We start from the raw sequence: 15,056 nt of genomic DNA, 5'->3' as shown, positions 1-15,056 counted from the left end.
AAGACAGTTCAAGCAGTGCGAGCTTGCTCACATCATAGTGATTGTAATGTTTCTAATAAAAACTTAAGAAACGAAGTAACTAATTACTATATTTCAGTAACTTGCACAACACTGGAAATCTAATGTTTTTAAGCTAGCTACAGGTATTTTGTTAGCATTTCGGCTAGGGCTGCATGATATCGTTTCAGCATCAACATCACAATGTGCAATAGTCACAATGCAGAATGTCAAGTAAGGCAAATTAACTCAAACACATCATGCTACAACTTTTTTGCTGCTTGATACAAAAAGGAAAACTGGCAAGGTTCTCATTTTCCATGACTAATCTACAAAGTCCAATTTAAGGGTTCTTGGATACATGGAGTTTGATCAGTTCCAAATGTCCTCTGGTGAAGGGGTGCACTTCATCAATTTATGAAAAACAACCACAGCAGGCCTCACTAGTTGCCTACCACAACCTGAAAATTAGCGCTGCCTGTTTTGGTTGTTTGATAAACTGATCAAGTGCACCCCTTCAGCAGAGCACATAGCGAACTGATTGCTGTGCATGCAGAGTATTCGTGTCACCTGCATGTAAACATGCAGGTCACAGCTACTGTCACAGATAATGTCACCTGGATGCTAGAGGCAGGCATTCAGTTAAGCAAGCTGGCTTTTGAGTGCGTGTATTCCGTTATCAGCAGCACCTCGTCCTGGTGCTGGTTAAAAAAGTTAAAAAGTTACTGTCACAGGGCCTTAATGAAAAATCTCTCTCTCACACCTTGTAGTATCCAGACCTGTACATCTTGCAGGCATATACATAAATCTGTTTGTTGCTGGAGTTTGAGAGTTTTGCCATGGCAGGCAATGCAGAGCGATACCAATCAATGTTCAGATAAGAACCTGGATGACCTGCTTTCGCATTTTTCTCATTAAGGACTGGTATTCGAAATGCCATATGGCTACTGAAGTTTTATGCGCCATTTTGTAATTTAAGAGCTGCCTTATCTTTAGAGCTTACTTAGCTTTAAAGATGAGGCATTCTTACCATAAATATGAATGTACAGTGGTGTGAAAACGTTTTTGCCCCCTTCCTAATTTCTTATTTTTTTGCATGTTTGTCACATTTAAATGTTTCGATCAAACTAATTTAAATATTAGTCAAAGTTGACAAGTAACCACAAAATGCAGTTTTTAACTGAAGGTTGTTATTAAAAAGGGAAAATAAAATCTAAACCTACATGGCCCTGTGTGAAATTGTGATTGCCCCCTAATAACTGGTTGGGCCACCCTTAGCACCAACAACTGCAATCAAGCGTTTGCGGTAACTTGCAATGAGTCTTTTACAGCACTGTGGAGGAATTTTGGCCCACTCATCTTTGCAGAATTGTTGTAATTCAGCCACATTGGAGGGTTTTCGAGCATGAACTGCCTTTTTAAGGTCATGCCACAGCATCTCAATAGGATTCAGGTCAGGACTTTGACTAGGCCACTCCAAAGTCTTCATTTTGTTCTTCTTCAGCCATTCAGAGGTGAACTTGCTGGTGTGTTTTGGATCATTGTCCTGCTGCAGAACCCAAGTTTGCTTCAGCTTGACATTCTCCTTCAGGAGTTTTTGGTAGACAGCAGAATTCATGGTTCCATTTATCACAGCAAGTCTTCCAGGTCCTGAAGCAGCACAACATCCCCAGACCATCACACCACCACCACCATATTTTACTGTTGGCATAATGTTCTTTTTCTGAAATGTGAAATGGAGTATTTTCCCCAAAAGTCTTGGGGATCATCAAGATGTTTTCTGGAAAAAAAATGAGACGAGCCTTAACGTTCTTTTTGCTCAGCAGTGGTTTTCGTCTTAGAGCTCTGCCATGCAGGCCATTTTTGCCTAGTCTCTTTCTTATGGTGGACTCATGAACACTGACCTTAACTGAGGCAAGTGAAGCCTGCAGTTCTTTGGATGTTGTTGCGGGGTCTTTTGTGACCTCTTGGATGAGTCGTCGCTGCGCTCTTGGGGTAATTTTGGTCGGCCGGCCACTCCTGGGAAGGTTCACCACCGTTCCATGTTTTCGCCATGTGTGGATAATGGCTCACTGTGGTTCGCTGGAGTCCCAAAGCTTTGGAAATGCCTTTACAACCATTTCCGGACTGATCTCAATTACTTTCTTTCTCATTTGTTCCTGATTTTCTTTGGATCTCAGCATGATGTCTAGTTTTTGAAGATCTTTTGGTCTACTTCACTTTGTCAGGTAGGTCCTATTTAAGTGATTTCACACCAACAGGTGTGGCAGTAATCAGGCCTGGGTGTGGCTAGAGAGCTTGAACTCTGGTTTATCACACCTTAGATATGTTTTAACTGGTGGGGGCAATCACTTTTTCCACACATCGCCATGTAAGTTTGGATTTTGTTTTCCCTTAATAATAACAACCTTCATTTAAAAACTGCATTGTGTTTACTTGTTATCTTTGACTAATATTTAAATTTGTTTGATGATCTGAAACATTTAAATGTGACAAACATGCAAAAACATGACCTGATACAGTAACATCTAAGCGAGGCAGCAGTGCATTGTCCTGAAATCAAGTCTAATACACATACCAGATCAATTACACAAATAATTTTGCCTATTTGACCAGATACAGTTGGAGAGTTGGAAACATTGCTATTTGTAGTAAACAAGGGTACTTTGTGTCGAATTTTGGGAGCTCCAACACAAAAATGCAGCGACTTATAGGTGCTGAGACAAAAAGTGTTACAACCATCCCCGGTCTCCCCTACTCTGTTAAATACTCTCAAACAAAATAATCAAACGACATGACAGATGTGTTGTGTTTAGGTAACGTCAAACTTGGCTACCAAGCTAGCTCTCCCCCCTCCACTTAGCTATGTTTGTAGGTCTCAAAATGTATTTTTGGGTCAACGCGACTGATTCAGTGAGAGCAGGTCACAATTCTCTAGGTTGGTGCTTTGCGAACGTTATCATTTTTCTTGGTGCTTTAAAAAAAAAAAACAAAAAAAAACAAAACACAGTCTATGCTTTCCCCTGGCTCTTGGCCGGGCTGCGGAGCCTGAAAGAACATCGCCGCCACTGTTCTGAGGTAAAATGTTTTAACTGCTAACGGTTCCTACTCTGACTTGGACATATTGTGGGGGGGCATTTGTTTGGTATTCTGAATGTGGTCCATTTAACTTTTCTACTTCCACACTATACCTCTCAGTATTTAGTACATTGTGCTTTTAAAACTACACACTGCAGTTGTGCTGGAGAAAATTAGAAAAGCCAGAAGTACACACACCCGTCATCATCATGAGTTGTTACTTGAGGGAAACTTAACAGTTAGTCCTGACTCATCACATCAGCCTGACCTACTGCTCACTGCTGATGTACATTTAATGCTGACGGAGCTTGACAAAGAGAGGATGATCATATAGAGCGCCTCAGGCGCCCAGTGACAGCTTAGTCCTTTGTTGATAAAAAACAAATCACCATGTGAACCAGAGAAGTATCACAAAAGGTGCAGCAGGGTTCTCAAATGAAAGATATCAGTCAGCTTTTCTAGCAGTTAATTTTGTTGCGTCCACAATCCATCCATGGTCACCCATTTTTGTTTTTCTAATTTACAAGAACAGCTATAGTTTACCTGCCATACCTGAGCTTTGGTACCAATGCCAAAGCTATATACTTTGATAGCGTACTTTAAGAAATGTTTGTTTTTTACTTTCATTTAACTGAAGAAGCCAGATGTCAAATGTTGTCTAAACACAAGCAACAGTTCAAGAACTTTGCCTAAATAAAAATTTAAAAGAAAAAAAACAAAACAAAGAAATTTTGATTTAATTCTGATCAAAAAATAAGTCAACAAGAAATCTGACCAGACAATGCCAGCTTTCAGTACTTTACAATTTAATATTCTGTACTACAGACATTTCCGTCAGTACCAAAGTAGTTTTGAGGTTTGATACCAAGCCCTAACAGTGAAACTATTAGTTGATTATTCAATTTGTTGATTGACACAAAATGTTTAACTTTGATAAATCAGTTTTCATTTATCCAAATGACAAACATGGAAAAATCTAGACCATAAAAAACATTACAAAAACAGCAGGATTTTAGTCAGACATTCAAGGATCCTGAAATATTGATTTTTTTTATTATTATTTTTTTTAAAGAAGAATACAAAGCACTAGTGGAGTAAACATTTGCTGTTGTTCACCCAATTAAAAACTAGGTGCAGATTTAAGATTACTAGAAAGGTATGTTTAATTACTGACATTTCCCTTAATAGCATGTTTGCAAGGTTAAGCTCATTGAGTACTGTATACTTTACATTTTTTGCTGAGCATTTTGAATGCATGCTGCAGAGTTATAGATTTATTTTTCCGACACTTCATACAATAGAAAAACCTCTTGAAAGAGGATTATGTAATATAGTCCATCACATTTAACATTTTTTTGCTAAAGTTATATTGTTGAGTAGTAATGCAGTGCAGACTGATTTGAAACATCTGTCTAACATTACTCAATGATGTTAATGTAACTTTGGCAGTTTGAGAGCACAACCTCTGCTAACCACTTTCCTTGGGGACACCCTGTATTGAACTAAATAGAAACCAATACAAGCCTGGAACAGTAGGAAAAATAGGCTACATCTAGAAATCTAAAACAGCCGCATGGTTTACACTACAGCAAACCATTTTGTAAAGTACATATGAGATCTTGTAAATGGGTTGCAATATGCAAAGCCACTGTAACCAAGAACCCAAGATGCAGGGAATGATATATTCCTGTGTTTTGTTTTATTAAGGGTGTATTCTCTTGGGTTACTACTCCAGTGTCTCTACAGAAACCCATTGACTTGCTGTCTGGAAAACTGCACACCCTGCGCTTTGATCCAATCCGCACAATAACAGACTTCAATAGTAACTTGAAGTATAAACCTGTACGAGAGTATTGTCCTTTTGCCTGCAGTGCTGGGCTCCAGACTGTGACCATTTAGTTGCATTTTGCGACCATTTTTGGAGATAGTGCTACTAAATTTTATAACTAGGAGCACCGGTGTGACTTGCAAATATTCCCTCCATTTTTGATTTTAAAATCGTTATCGTATATCATGTGAAACACCAGGAGGAAGCAAGATTTGGTGTGTTTGTGTGAGCATGTATTACTCATGTTGTAGGGACAAATCTGTTTACACAGTCACATTGTGGGGACTCTCGTTCCTTGTGTGTGTACACCTGTATCTGGTCTGTAAGTGCTCTCGCTTGGCCCTTTGGTGACAACGAAAAACTATTGATTCAACTTTCAAAAGAAGAGATCATTCAGACCCATAGTCGGACTGGCCATTGGGAGCACCGGGAAAAATCCTGGTGGTCCGGTTGCTTTGTGACCCGCTTGAGCAGCCCATTACACAAAAACAAGAGCGGTAGAGATGTGTATCGTCGGCCAACTTTGATTATGCACCAGCCCATATCCTCCCCCTTAATACCAGTTCAACTGTTATGGTACTTGCCCACAGGATAAGTCATTTCCACGCTTTCCATTCGTTGTCTATGTAGTTAGCCCTGCAATGCATTCTGGTACCGTAGCGTTTGAGATGGGCTGTTACATTGGCCATTTCTCATTTGCATAAAAGTTAAATCTAGGCTTAATCAGGGGTATCAAGCATGACTCTCTGCCACTGGAAAACTCCTGATAAATATTTAAACTAACCATTGTCGATCTAAAATAAAGACATATTCAACAATTGCATGGCTTATTTCTTGTCTAAAATGTTTTCAGAAACATTTCGGTGAACTATTTTCATAATATAAAAGAAAGTTTCCAAACGAGCCGCTATGTTGGTCCAGTTTGAAATCCAGGAGCAGACAGCCCACAAGTGAAATCGTTTGTCCAATCAGGTGCAGCCAGGAAGTGTTTCCTGTTGTGTTTCAGGGAAGGAGAGCACCTGTCAATCATCTATCGTGACAACTAGTGGCACGCCTATCAAACGTCCAATGCTGAGAAGCGGCACAACCCCTCGCATCCAAAAATGCCCCTGTGGACAAGTACCTACAGTCAAGGTTTTGCAGCTGAAGCCGTAAGACAGGAGACCACAGGGATAAGATAAGCAAGGTTTGGGTTTGGCTAGCTGGCTATTTAGCTATAGCTGTTGCCTTTTGTTGAAACATTTTCAACTTTTCATAAAGTCAATGTGCTCGTCAGTGTCACTTTTCGTGAACCGACCAATCACAGCCTGGATGGGGCGGGACATTAAAAAAAGGCTGACATGCTACTCATTGTTATGCATGAATGGTTATGATTGACAAGTTAGTACTTCACATTAATAAATACTAACGGCCGATGTAGACCACTTTTCTTGCACAAGGATTTAATGCAAAACAAAACCTACCAAATGTTGGTTGTGTATTTCTTAAACTGCTGTATTGTCCAACTGGAATTAGCGGTAGGCTACATAGTATACTATTATATGAAATTATAATGAACACACTATTATATAATTAATATATTAACATAACAGACACTATTAAATTAACACTACACTATTAAATATTATAATAAACTAATTTATACTAGTTACTGATCCAGGTTGTGGATGGTGCATCTCCAGAGCCAGGATGCCAGTGCGCCAATATGTGCTCCTTCCAGCCAGCCTCTTTTCCCCTTGTTATATTTTACATCTATTTTATATAAGTTTTTGTTATAAATATTGTTCAGTAATCTTGTTTAGGCTACATAAAGTGTGGCATGGGTGGTGGTGTATCGCCGGGTTATATTTATTATCAAAGCATTTATCAGTAATACAGTTAGGATGGAAAAACTATCACTAAACTATGTGTATTGCATGTCAATTTAAGTGGTGCTCCTAAATTTTGTGCTGGTACTCCTAAAAATTCTCAGTAGGGAGCACCAGCGCTACTAGTGGAAAAAGTTAGTCTGGAACCCTACAGTGTCAGAATTTTTAGCTGACATTTAAAGTCTAAACGCTCCAAACTGTACACTGCTGCCACAATGATTGAGGAGGCTTTTATCACTTTGTCTTAAGTTAAGAAAAATGTCACCACTTCTACCCCTTCAAAATCCTTTGTGTGCCTATTTTTGTTGCTGTTTTGCATAAATGATCACAAGATTAGTTCATGATGACTGAATAAGAACATCAAGGATTTTGGAGAGCCAGAGGCAGCAACATTTCTCCTTTGGCAGCAGAGTACCATTTGGAAAGTTCAAACCTGAAAAATGTGATGTAGTACACTATATTTACTACTACTCATTATGAATCTCAGTCATGGCCCTAGTACACCGTCTTAAATTAAGTCACTGTTGCAAATGTGTCGATCAAAAAGGTCTACATTATAAGAGGCAATTATCTTGATACAGTTATTTTAACTGAAGGTATGATCTTTAAATTACAGATTATTTCACGATTATCATTCAACTGCTAGTATTCCCCATGGGTTTGAAACCGTAGACTTTGTATGTGGAGCTGCAATGAACCGTCTACCTCCCAAAATAGTAGATCATTGTGGGCTATATAAATGCTGTCACACTGGAGGTCATGGTAAAGCAATCTTCCCCAGTAACAGAAATGGTTGCAGTGTACTCCTCCTCCCTCTGTCCACCACCCCGCCCACTTCAAGAACCAAGCCACCCTCACACAGCCATCCCCCCCCAAAATATAGCCGAGGATCTGGGTCTAGCATGGTATCACAGTAACCATGGAAGAAAATACATCCATTTTAATCAAGCCAGCGTTGCTACTGCTTCTGCTCTTGCCGCTATCTAATTTGCGTGACGTCTTGTTCAGATAGGCTCACACAATCTCAGTCTGTGTGTGTGTGTGGGGGGGGGGGTACATGTGTGTTTGGGATTGGTCTGGAGCTGAGAATGAGGAGGTTGTGGTGGTAGTGATGGGTGTAGTTTATGGTTGAGTGCGTGCACATTACAAGCACTAGTTTTGATTCACTGTTTCCCCCAAAGCCCATTTTCCACAGTAGGTAGGAATTCAAGGGACTGAAATCTGTGCAAGACACAAGCGGCCAAACACAGCTCACTCTGCCTCTCTGTGCTGTTTTATAATTTAGCCTGTGCGCAAACTAGTGCTGAACTGATTAGTAACTGCATTAATAAAATTATGCCAAAGTCATGTGAATATTTTATGTACCTGGGGCCAAAAAGGAACCTCCACAATGTCAGCCTATGAAAAAAAGGTGAAAAAAAAAAAATAGCCAAGAAATGCCTCTTCAATTTACAGTCAATACAAACTGTCTTTTTCACTTCATGTGACAGTCCTGGATCAAGGCTAGTCAGCAACTGACTGATATGATAAGGAAACTTGTGTTTGGTAGTCAGTGATATTAAAATGTACAAGATTACTAGATTAACGGATAAATCGACACTAGTGCAAGGTGCTCTACAAGTCCCACCAGCTGGTAATAACTTTGCCTTGGCGACTCTGCTCATAATTAAGTCCTCATAGGGATCACCTGCGTTCAGTAATTGGCCGCGGTCACTCCTCTCCTTCAGTGCCCTCAGCTGCTGCTACCCTACCGCTTACAACCCCTGTTGTCAGTTGTATCGCTCTATATCAGTCCACTATAATCCCCCTTTTCTCCCTGCCACCCCTCTCCCTCTGTCGGCTTCCACTTCAGGAATAAATAAATAAATTACCAACCTCGCTGGGGGTTGTTATGGCAGAGGAGAATCCCACAGTGGAAGTGAATGAGAAATCAGGACACGCATAGACGCCAACACAGCACAAGAAAGCAGGGATTTATTCGTAAGGGCTGCGTGTTTTCAGGGTGAAATTAATTGACCGCAGGGCTAATTGGCCATGAATGAGCAGCGACAGGCAATTGCTGTACAGCAGTCAACACAAACTAAACGGGCCTCTCCATCCCCCCCTTTTCCCTTTCATTTCTAGAAAGAGATATTGAGCTAAAACACCCAAGCTAAATCAGCGACTTGTTTTAAAAACTAACACGCTCCTCAAATTTAACGCACACAAAGCAGCAAATGTCTCGTTTTGGCCCCAACGAAAGACGTTATTTCAAGGGTTTCTTTGCTCAGAAGAAGGGCAAGGTAGACTAGCCCAAGGTGTAGCCAAACACGGTCATTACTTCAAGGAGCAGCCAAGACAGGTGTACAGCTCAATAACGTTAGCTAACCTCACCGTTCACAGTGCGTGTTTCTCTGCGCCGTGATTCCCAACACAAAAAAAAAACATAAGCTAACAAATACACAACGAACTCGAGACTTACCGTTGACGTTAATGCAGTGCTGGAGACAAATTAGCATCGGCAGCAGAAGGATCCCCGGTGTAGACGTGACCATCTCTCACAGTGTAACGTACGGTTGCTAGCTGAGCGCTCGCGGGCTGCCTCTCTGCCCTGACTGCCTGCCTGCCTGCTTTTCTTGCTGGCACGCGCTGGCCTGCTTGGTCTTTGATTTTGCCGGTTCACGCGCAAACCACACATACACACGCAACAAACAGGCGCGCTCATACACAGAACCGAACAGAACGGCTGCTCCTGCCGACGCCACCGACCGATCAGCAGCACGCGCCGCAGAGGACTGTACCTAGACAGGAGACGTGAGAATAAAACGGAGGCGGCCGCCGCGCAGACCACGCGCCTTTTGAGCTCTTGCTACAACCACGCGCCGTCAGGGGCGTTCGGGCTACAGTTCGCTCCTCTCGAGCTGAAATCCATTTCCTGAAATTGACGGTAACGAGCGGCCCCGGTGACCGGTTTGTTAGTGCTATTACAAAGCGACAGTCACAGCTGACGAGGATTTTTTTTTCTCCTTCTTTAAGTACGTCTTTGGCACGTTGTTAACCCTTCACTATCCGCATGAAATAATAAAGTCGATTTTATTTACATACAGAGGAAAAATCTCAAAGAAAACAGCAGAAATTATGTAGGCCTATAGCCTAATAACATTGTTAAGTAGCCTAATTCTATATATATTTCCTGGTTATTAATCTATATAGAGATAATAATCAGTAAAAGAGGTAGTTTTATTGGCTTGGAAAACAATTAATCAATGATCAAAACTGTCATTGATCAGCTTTCTGTTAATTTGGGCCTATCAATTACTTAAGACCAGTTGCAATGTCCACCGCAAACATATACAAGGCACGATTAACCTGTGTTGACCCAAGTATACATTTTTCAGTTCCAGATTTTCATTCTAGACAATCACTACAGTCTGATTTCACTACTAAAACTCCTTCACCTTCTGCCACAGAGGCTGAGTTAGGCAGTGCAATCACTTGGTTTGTGGTGATTTGTTCAATTGGAAATCTGTAAACTTTCACCAAACAGCAACAATACACTCTATAAATGCATACCAAAGCTCCTCCAGGACAAAAGTAGCTTTCTTTTACCATACCCTGTAACTTTTGAATGACTTCACTTTCTTTCTAAACTGAACTATCCACAATTTAAATCTGAACATAAGTAACACTTACATGAGCCTGTGTTTTTGCTGAACAGTGGCCACTGTGACCCCAAGTGGTAATTACAGGATAATGGCACATGAAGTGTCCATACATTTCCCAAGATTCTCTGACTTTACTGTCGAGCAGGACCTTGCAAATGGGAAACCGTTATTTATCCAATATCTATTTTAAGAGGCATTATGTATTTTATCCAAATAGGACAAGTCACAATTACCTGAAGCTCATCATTCAATATGTCAGAATTATAGAAAATCAAATGTGTTATCATTTTGGCAACCACTGCCACTTCAAAAGCATGTGTTTAGTTTTGGTTTTATTGCCGATCATTTTGTAAGAGCAGATGTCTCATTTTTCAAAGAGTGAATATCAAATCTTGGAACCAAACTCAGCTCTTACATTTTCTTCCCTCTGTCTGTCTGATGCTATTTCTCCCCATTTTGATCACCAGGCCTTTGGATTTTCCAGAGGGCTGCGTGCTGCCAGGTTTCATAGGCTCTCAGAGTTCTTATCAGAGGATTGAACCTCATCTTCAGTGATGGCTGATGGCTGCTGATACACCCCAAGGCTCATTCTGTCCCAGATTTTTACATTCCCTGAAAAAAACACACAAACCACTGTACAATTCTGTATGATGAAGTGTCTCTGTCTCTCTCTGATTGTCAGTAGTAGTCTCTTTCTTGTAGTCACCTTCAAATACACACACACACACACATAGACTGCAGATCTAAAGGTTGAAAATCCAGTCTCTTTTTGAAATACAACTGTGAAAAATCATTATTTGCTGGCTCACCAGCAGGGACCTGAGCAGTGAAGATGACTAATCCATCAGCTCTTTGTATTTCACTTGATAATCAGCTATAAAACTGGTATGAAAGAATTAGAGCTTTGAAGAAACAAGAGTTTTTATTTTCCCATGGCAGAAAATGTATATTTGCAGAGCTGATGGGGTTGTTGATCAGTTCCACACAGTACATTAAATGGAGTACATCTGGTACTGTACACAATTGATTATGGCATTCTTTTAGATAGACTGAGGCACTGGGTGGGCATATCTGGCACTGCACTAGACTGGTTCTCATCTTATCTGTCCAATAGGAAATTCTGTGTCAACATTAATAACTTCATGTCATCCTTTTCCCATATCAAGTACGGTGTGCCTCAAGGGTCAATTCTGGGACCAATAATGTTCTCCTTATGCATGCTTCCTTTGGGTGATGTCCACAGACATGGGATTTCTTTTCATTGTTATGCGGATGACACACAATTGTACCTCCCTGTCAAGCCCACTGACTTTAGTATGCTGTGTTCTCTGCATACGTTCTCTGTCTGACATAAAAAAATTAGATGTCGATACATTTTCTTCAGCTCAACTCAAATAAAACTGAAATCCTTGTTATTGGGCCCCAACACATCACTAAACAAATACTGCCATCTACTGGTAACCTGTCACAACATATCAAGCCTGTTGCAAGAAATCTTGGTGTCTCTGTTTGATAACAATTTATGTTTTGAGCAACATATCACTAAGCTTGTCCAATCATGTTTTTATCACCTCAGAAACATTGCAAAAATCTGATCTATTTTAAATCTTAGTGATGCAGAAACTGTTGTACGTCCTTTTATCTCCTCGCGCCTCAATTATTGTAACAGCCTGTTCACTTGTCTTAATTAAAAAACTTTGACACGACTGCAGACTGTACAGGACTCAGCTGCTAGGCTTTTAACCAGGACAAAGAAGTACGACCACATCACACCTGTTTTAGCTTCTTTACATTGGCTCCCTGTTTGTTTTAGGATTGATTTTAAGATCTTGTTGATTACTTTTAAGGCTCTTCATGGCCTGGCTCCAGACTATATTTTAGACCTTGTAATCCCTTATGAACCTTCACGTAGTTTGAGATCTTCAGGCAGGGGTCTCCTGTCTGTTCCTGAGTCCAGGATGAAAACTAAGGGGGACAGAGCTTTTGCTATCAGGGTCCCAAGGCTCCGGAACAACTTGCCTGAAGAAATAAGGTTGTCTGAGTCAGTGTCTTCGTTTAAGTCTCTTCTCAAAACACATTTTTATCTGAAAGCATTTCCTGATTTTACCTGAACTGGTTGTTTATCTTATTGCTCTTGTGTATTTTATGTATTTTATTTCTTTATATTTCATCATGCACTGTGATATTTTATTTCTCTTGTTGTGAAGCACTTTGTACTTTGTTTTGATAAGTGCTCTATAAATAAAGTTGTATTATTATTATTATTATTACATTAATCAATTAAATCAACAAATCTTTTATCATTAACTGGGTTTAACATCATTAACAGCACTGAGTTGGTGTGTGTGTGTGTGTGTGTGTGTGTTGCTACAGGTAACAATGAGACAATGCAAACCAATCCAGCAAGTTGAGCTTGAGTAATAAATCCATGAGTTTGAAGGCTTATCAGACACCAAACACTGCAAAGTGGTTTATAATACTATGAGCCTGGATTTTACAACTCTGGAAAGTTCTAACAGTGACAATCATTTTATCTTCGGTTGTGGTGATTGGCTGGTAAACAGTCAAATTACTGTAACAAAGTAACCTGCCAGGAATGCGTGTCTGCCCATATTTGACTATGACGTTGCATTGCGCTGCAGCCAAAGTGAGGTGTGAGCTGCTGCGCCAACACAGTGGAGTCAATGAAACAAATGAGAGGAGTGCATTTTTTATGCACTGCTAATGTCTAATCTAAACGCGGCCTAGTGTTGGAAATGCAAATATTTTAAAGTTTGGACACAGCCAGGCTAGCTGTTTCCCCCTGTTTCCAGTCTTTATGCTAAGCTAAGATAATCACCTGCTGGCTCTAGCTTCATATTTTGTGTACAGATATGAGAGTAGTATAGTAGCTTCTCGTCTAACTGTCAGCAAGAAAGCAAATCAGGGTGCAAACTTGACACCTTTCAGCCAAAATAGGTCATTTGTATGATTTGTGTAGATCTGATGAGTTTTTGAAACTTGGAGGGGGTCTGCGAGGACACAGAGTCACAGGGAATGAAATAAGAACCATGCCTTCTGAGAAAAAAAGCTCCTGGCTTCTGTGCTTGGCACGTGCAACGCACCTGAGAAGAGTGAAGACTGAAGATGGCCGCCTCTGGGAGGTCAGTTTTTGACTGCCCGCCACTCTGCTGTGGCTGCAAGCTGATTGTTTGCTTTTGAAAAGCTAATGATTTTGTGCGCTGTCAAAAAACTCTAATTAAACATGGCAGATAGCTGTCACTGCATAGTGTCAACCGGCACAAAACCCAAGGTGAACATTTACAGTACCAGATGTACTCCATTTAAGCCACCTTCCCCCCCACATGCATGTTAACCTGTAAATGTTGTGGCAGTTTTCCAATGGCAGTGTCATGTGGGAACAGAAGAAGTGTGAAGGAAATTCTTGTGAGCTGGTCAACTCTGTGAAGAAGGTTTCAGGAACTCAGGAAGGCTTCACACGTAATTACACATTTAAATGTCCAGCAGTTTTACAGTTGGTTATATAGCAGCAAAACAACAAGCTAAAACAACTGAGATTCATCTTAGAACAAAAGAAAAAAACTGAAGGAGGTCAGCTACAGATGGTTCATAAAAACCAGGCCCAGGTAGGGTTTTAGGTTTTCATTTTCATGTCATCATGGAAAAACATGACTCTGTATGTTAAAATCCAGCAGAGAGGCGACATTTATAAGGCAGAGAACTGTACACAGCCTACAGTTATCAACACTTCCTCAGACCTAACAGCTTTATCCTCATCTCACCAGGAAGCTGCGGGGACTCTCACACTGGCTGAAAGCAGATATTTAATCATGCCCAGATCTGGGCCAGGTTTCAGAAGATGTTTGTAGCCAAAGGGGAGCTTCTTTATCTCTCTGTGAAGGAGAGCTGCTGTTCCACTCTTGAGGTTTTTTATTTTCTCTACTTAGCCCTTAGAGACGGCGGCAGAGAAGGGAGAGGAGGTTCTGTTGTGATTTAATACCACACTAGAATGATTCGTCTTGTCTGAAATGAGCTATAACCTTGCTAAAAAACGATTGCAATGACTGAAACCACAACAATGAAATATACAGTATAAAAGTAATATATTTCACTTGAAAAACTGAGAAGGCAACTGCAAACTTGTCACCCCTTGAGGCTTCCTCCTTCCATGTTGACTAAAACCAAATGGAAGGTGTGGCTGGTTTGACCTTCCACATTATGATAAGTTTCTCATTTACTTTAAACAGAAATGACATCTGTCAGTCATAAGAAGCAGAGTTACAGTGGAATAAAACAGAAACATAATGAAAATGTCAGAAAATCGAATGCATAGCTGTGAAGATATCCATGAAGATTAATTCATGGACGGGTGGATCACAATCAGTGTGCTAATCCAGTCATTCATTTCATTACACTGTTTAGTGATCGGTTTGGAAGCGCGCTGCGATCTGTGCGCTCTCTTTGGACCGTAGGAGCTGTTCAGCACCACAGACAGCGACACGCAAAGCTGATTACACTCATCTGGAAATCTTGCAATATCTCGGGGTGTTGTTGACACATATACAACACAACGTGTTTACTCTGATCGCTCATTTACTGGGACACCGTAGTTCTTAAAGATGCATTTGCCATTAGCAGGTA

At 40.6% G+C, this 15,056-nt stretch overlaps 1 protein-coding gene across 2 annotated transcripts in view; it reads right to left on the bottom strand.

Annotated features, from left to right (window-relative positions):
- Positions 1 to 9,755, bottom strand: part of vldlr (very low density lipoprotein receptor) — a 76,343-nt gene extending 66,588 nt beyond the window's left edge. Inside the window, exon 1 of one of the 2 annotated variants that reach the window (XM_044174016.1) lies at positions 9,233 to 9,755. In XM_044174016.1, coding sequence (XP_044029951.1) covers positions 9,233 to 9,305 — 73 coding nt within the window. In that variant the 5' untranslated portion in view covers positions 9,306 to 9,755. The remainder of the gene's footprint in view (positions 1 to 9,232) is intronic. The other variant, XM_044174017.1, reaches the window with a different exon arrangement.
- Positions 9,756 to 15,056: the final 5,301 nt, after the last annotated feature.

Source organism: Siniperca chuatsi, linkage group LG18 (assembly GCF_020085105.1).
Source record: "Siniperca chuatsi isolate FFG_IHB_CAS linkage group LG18, ASM2008510v1, whole genome shotgun sequence".
In the NCBI taxonomy this organism is placed as follows: Eukaryota; Metazoa; Chordata; class Actinopteri; order Centrarchiformes; family Sinipercidae; genus Siniperca; species Siniperca chuatsi.
The sequence above is the reverse complement of the archived record's forward strand: the minus strand, read 5'-3'. Positions and strand labels throughout refer to the sequence as shown.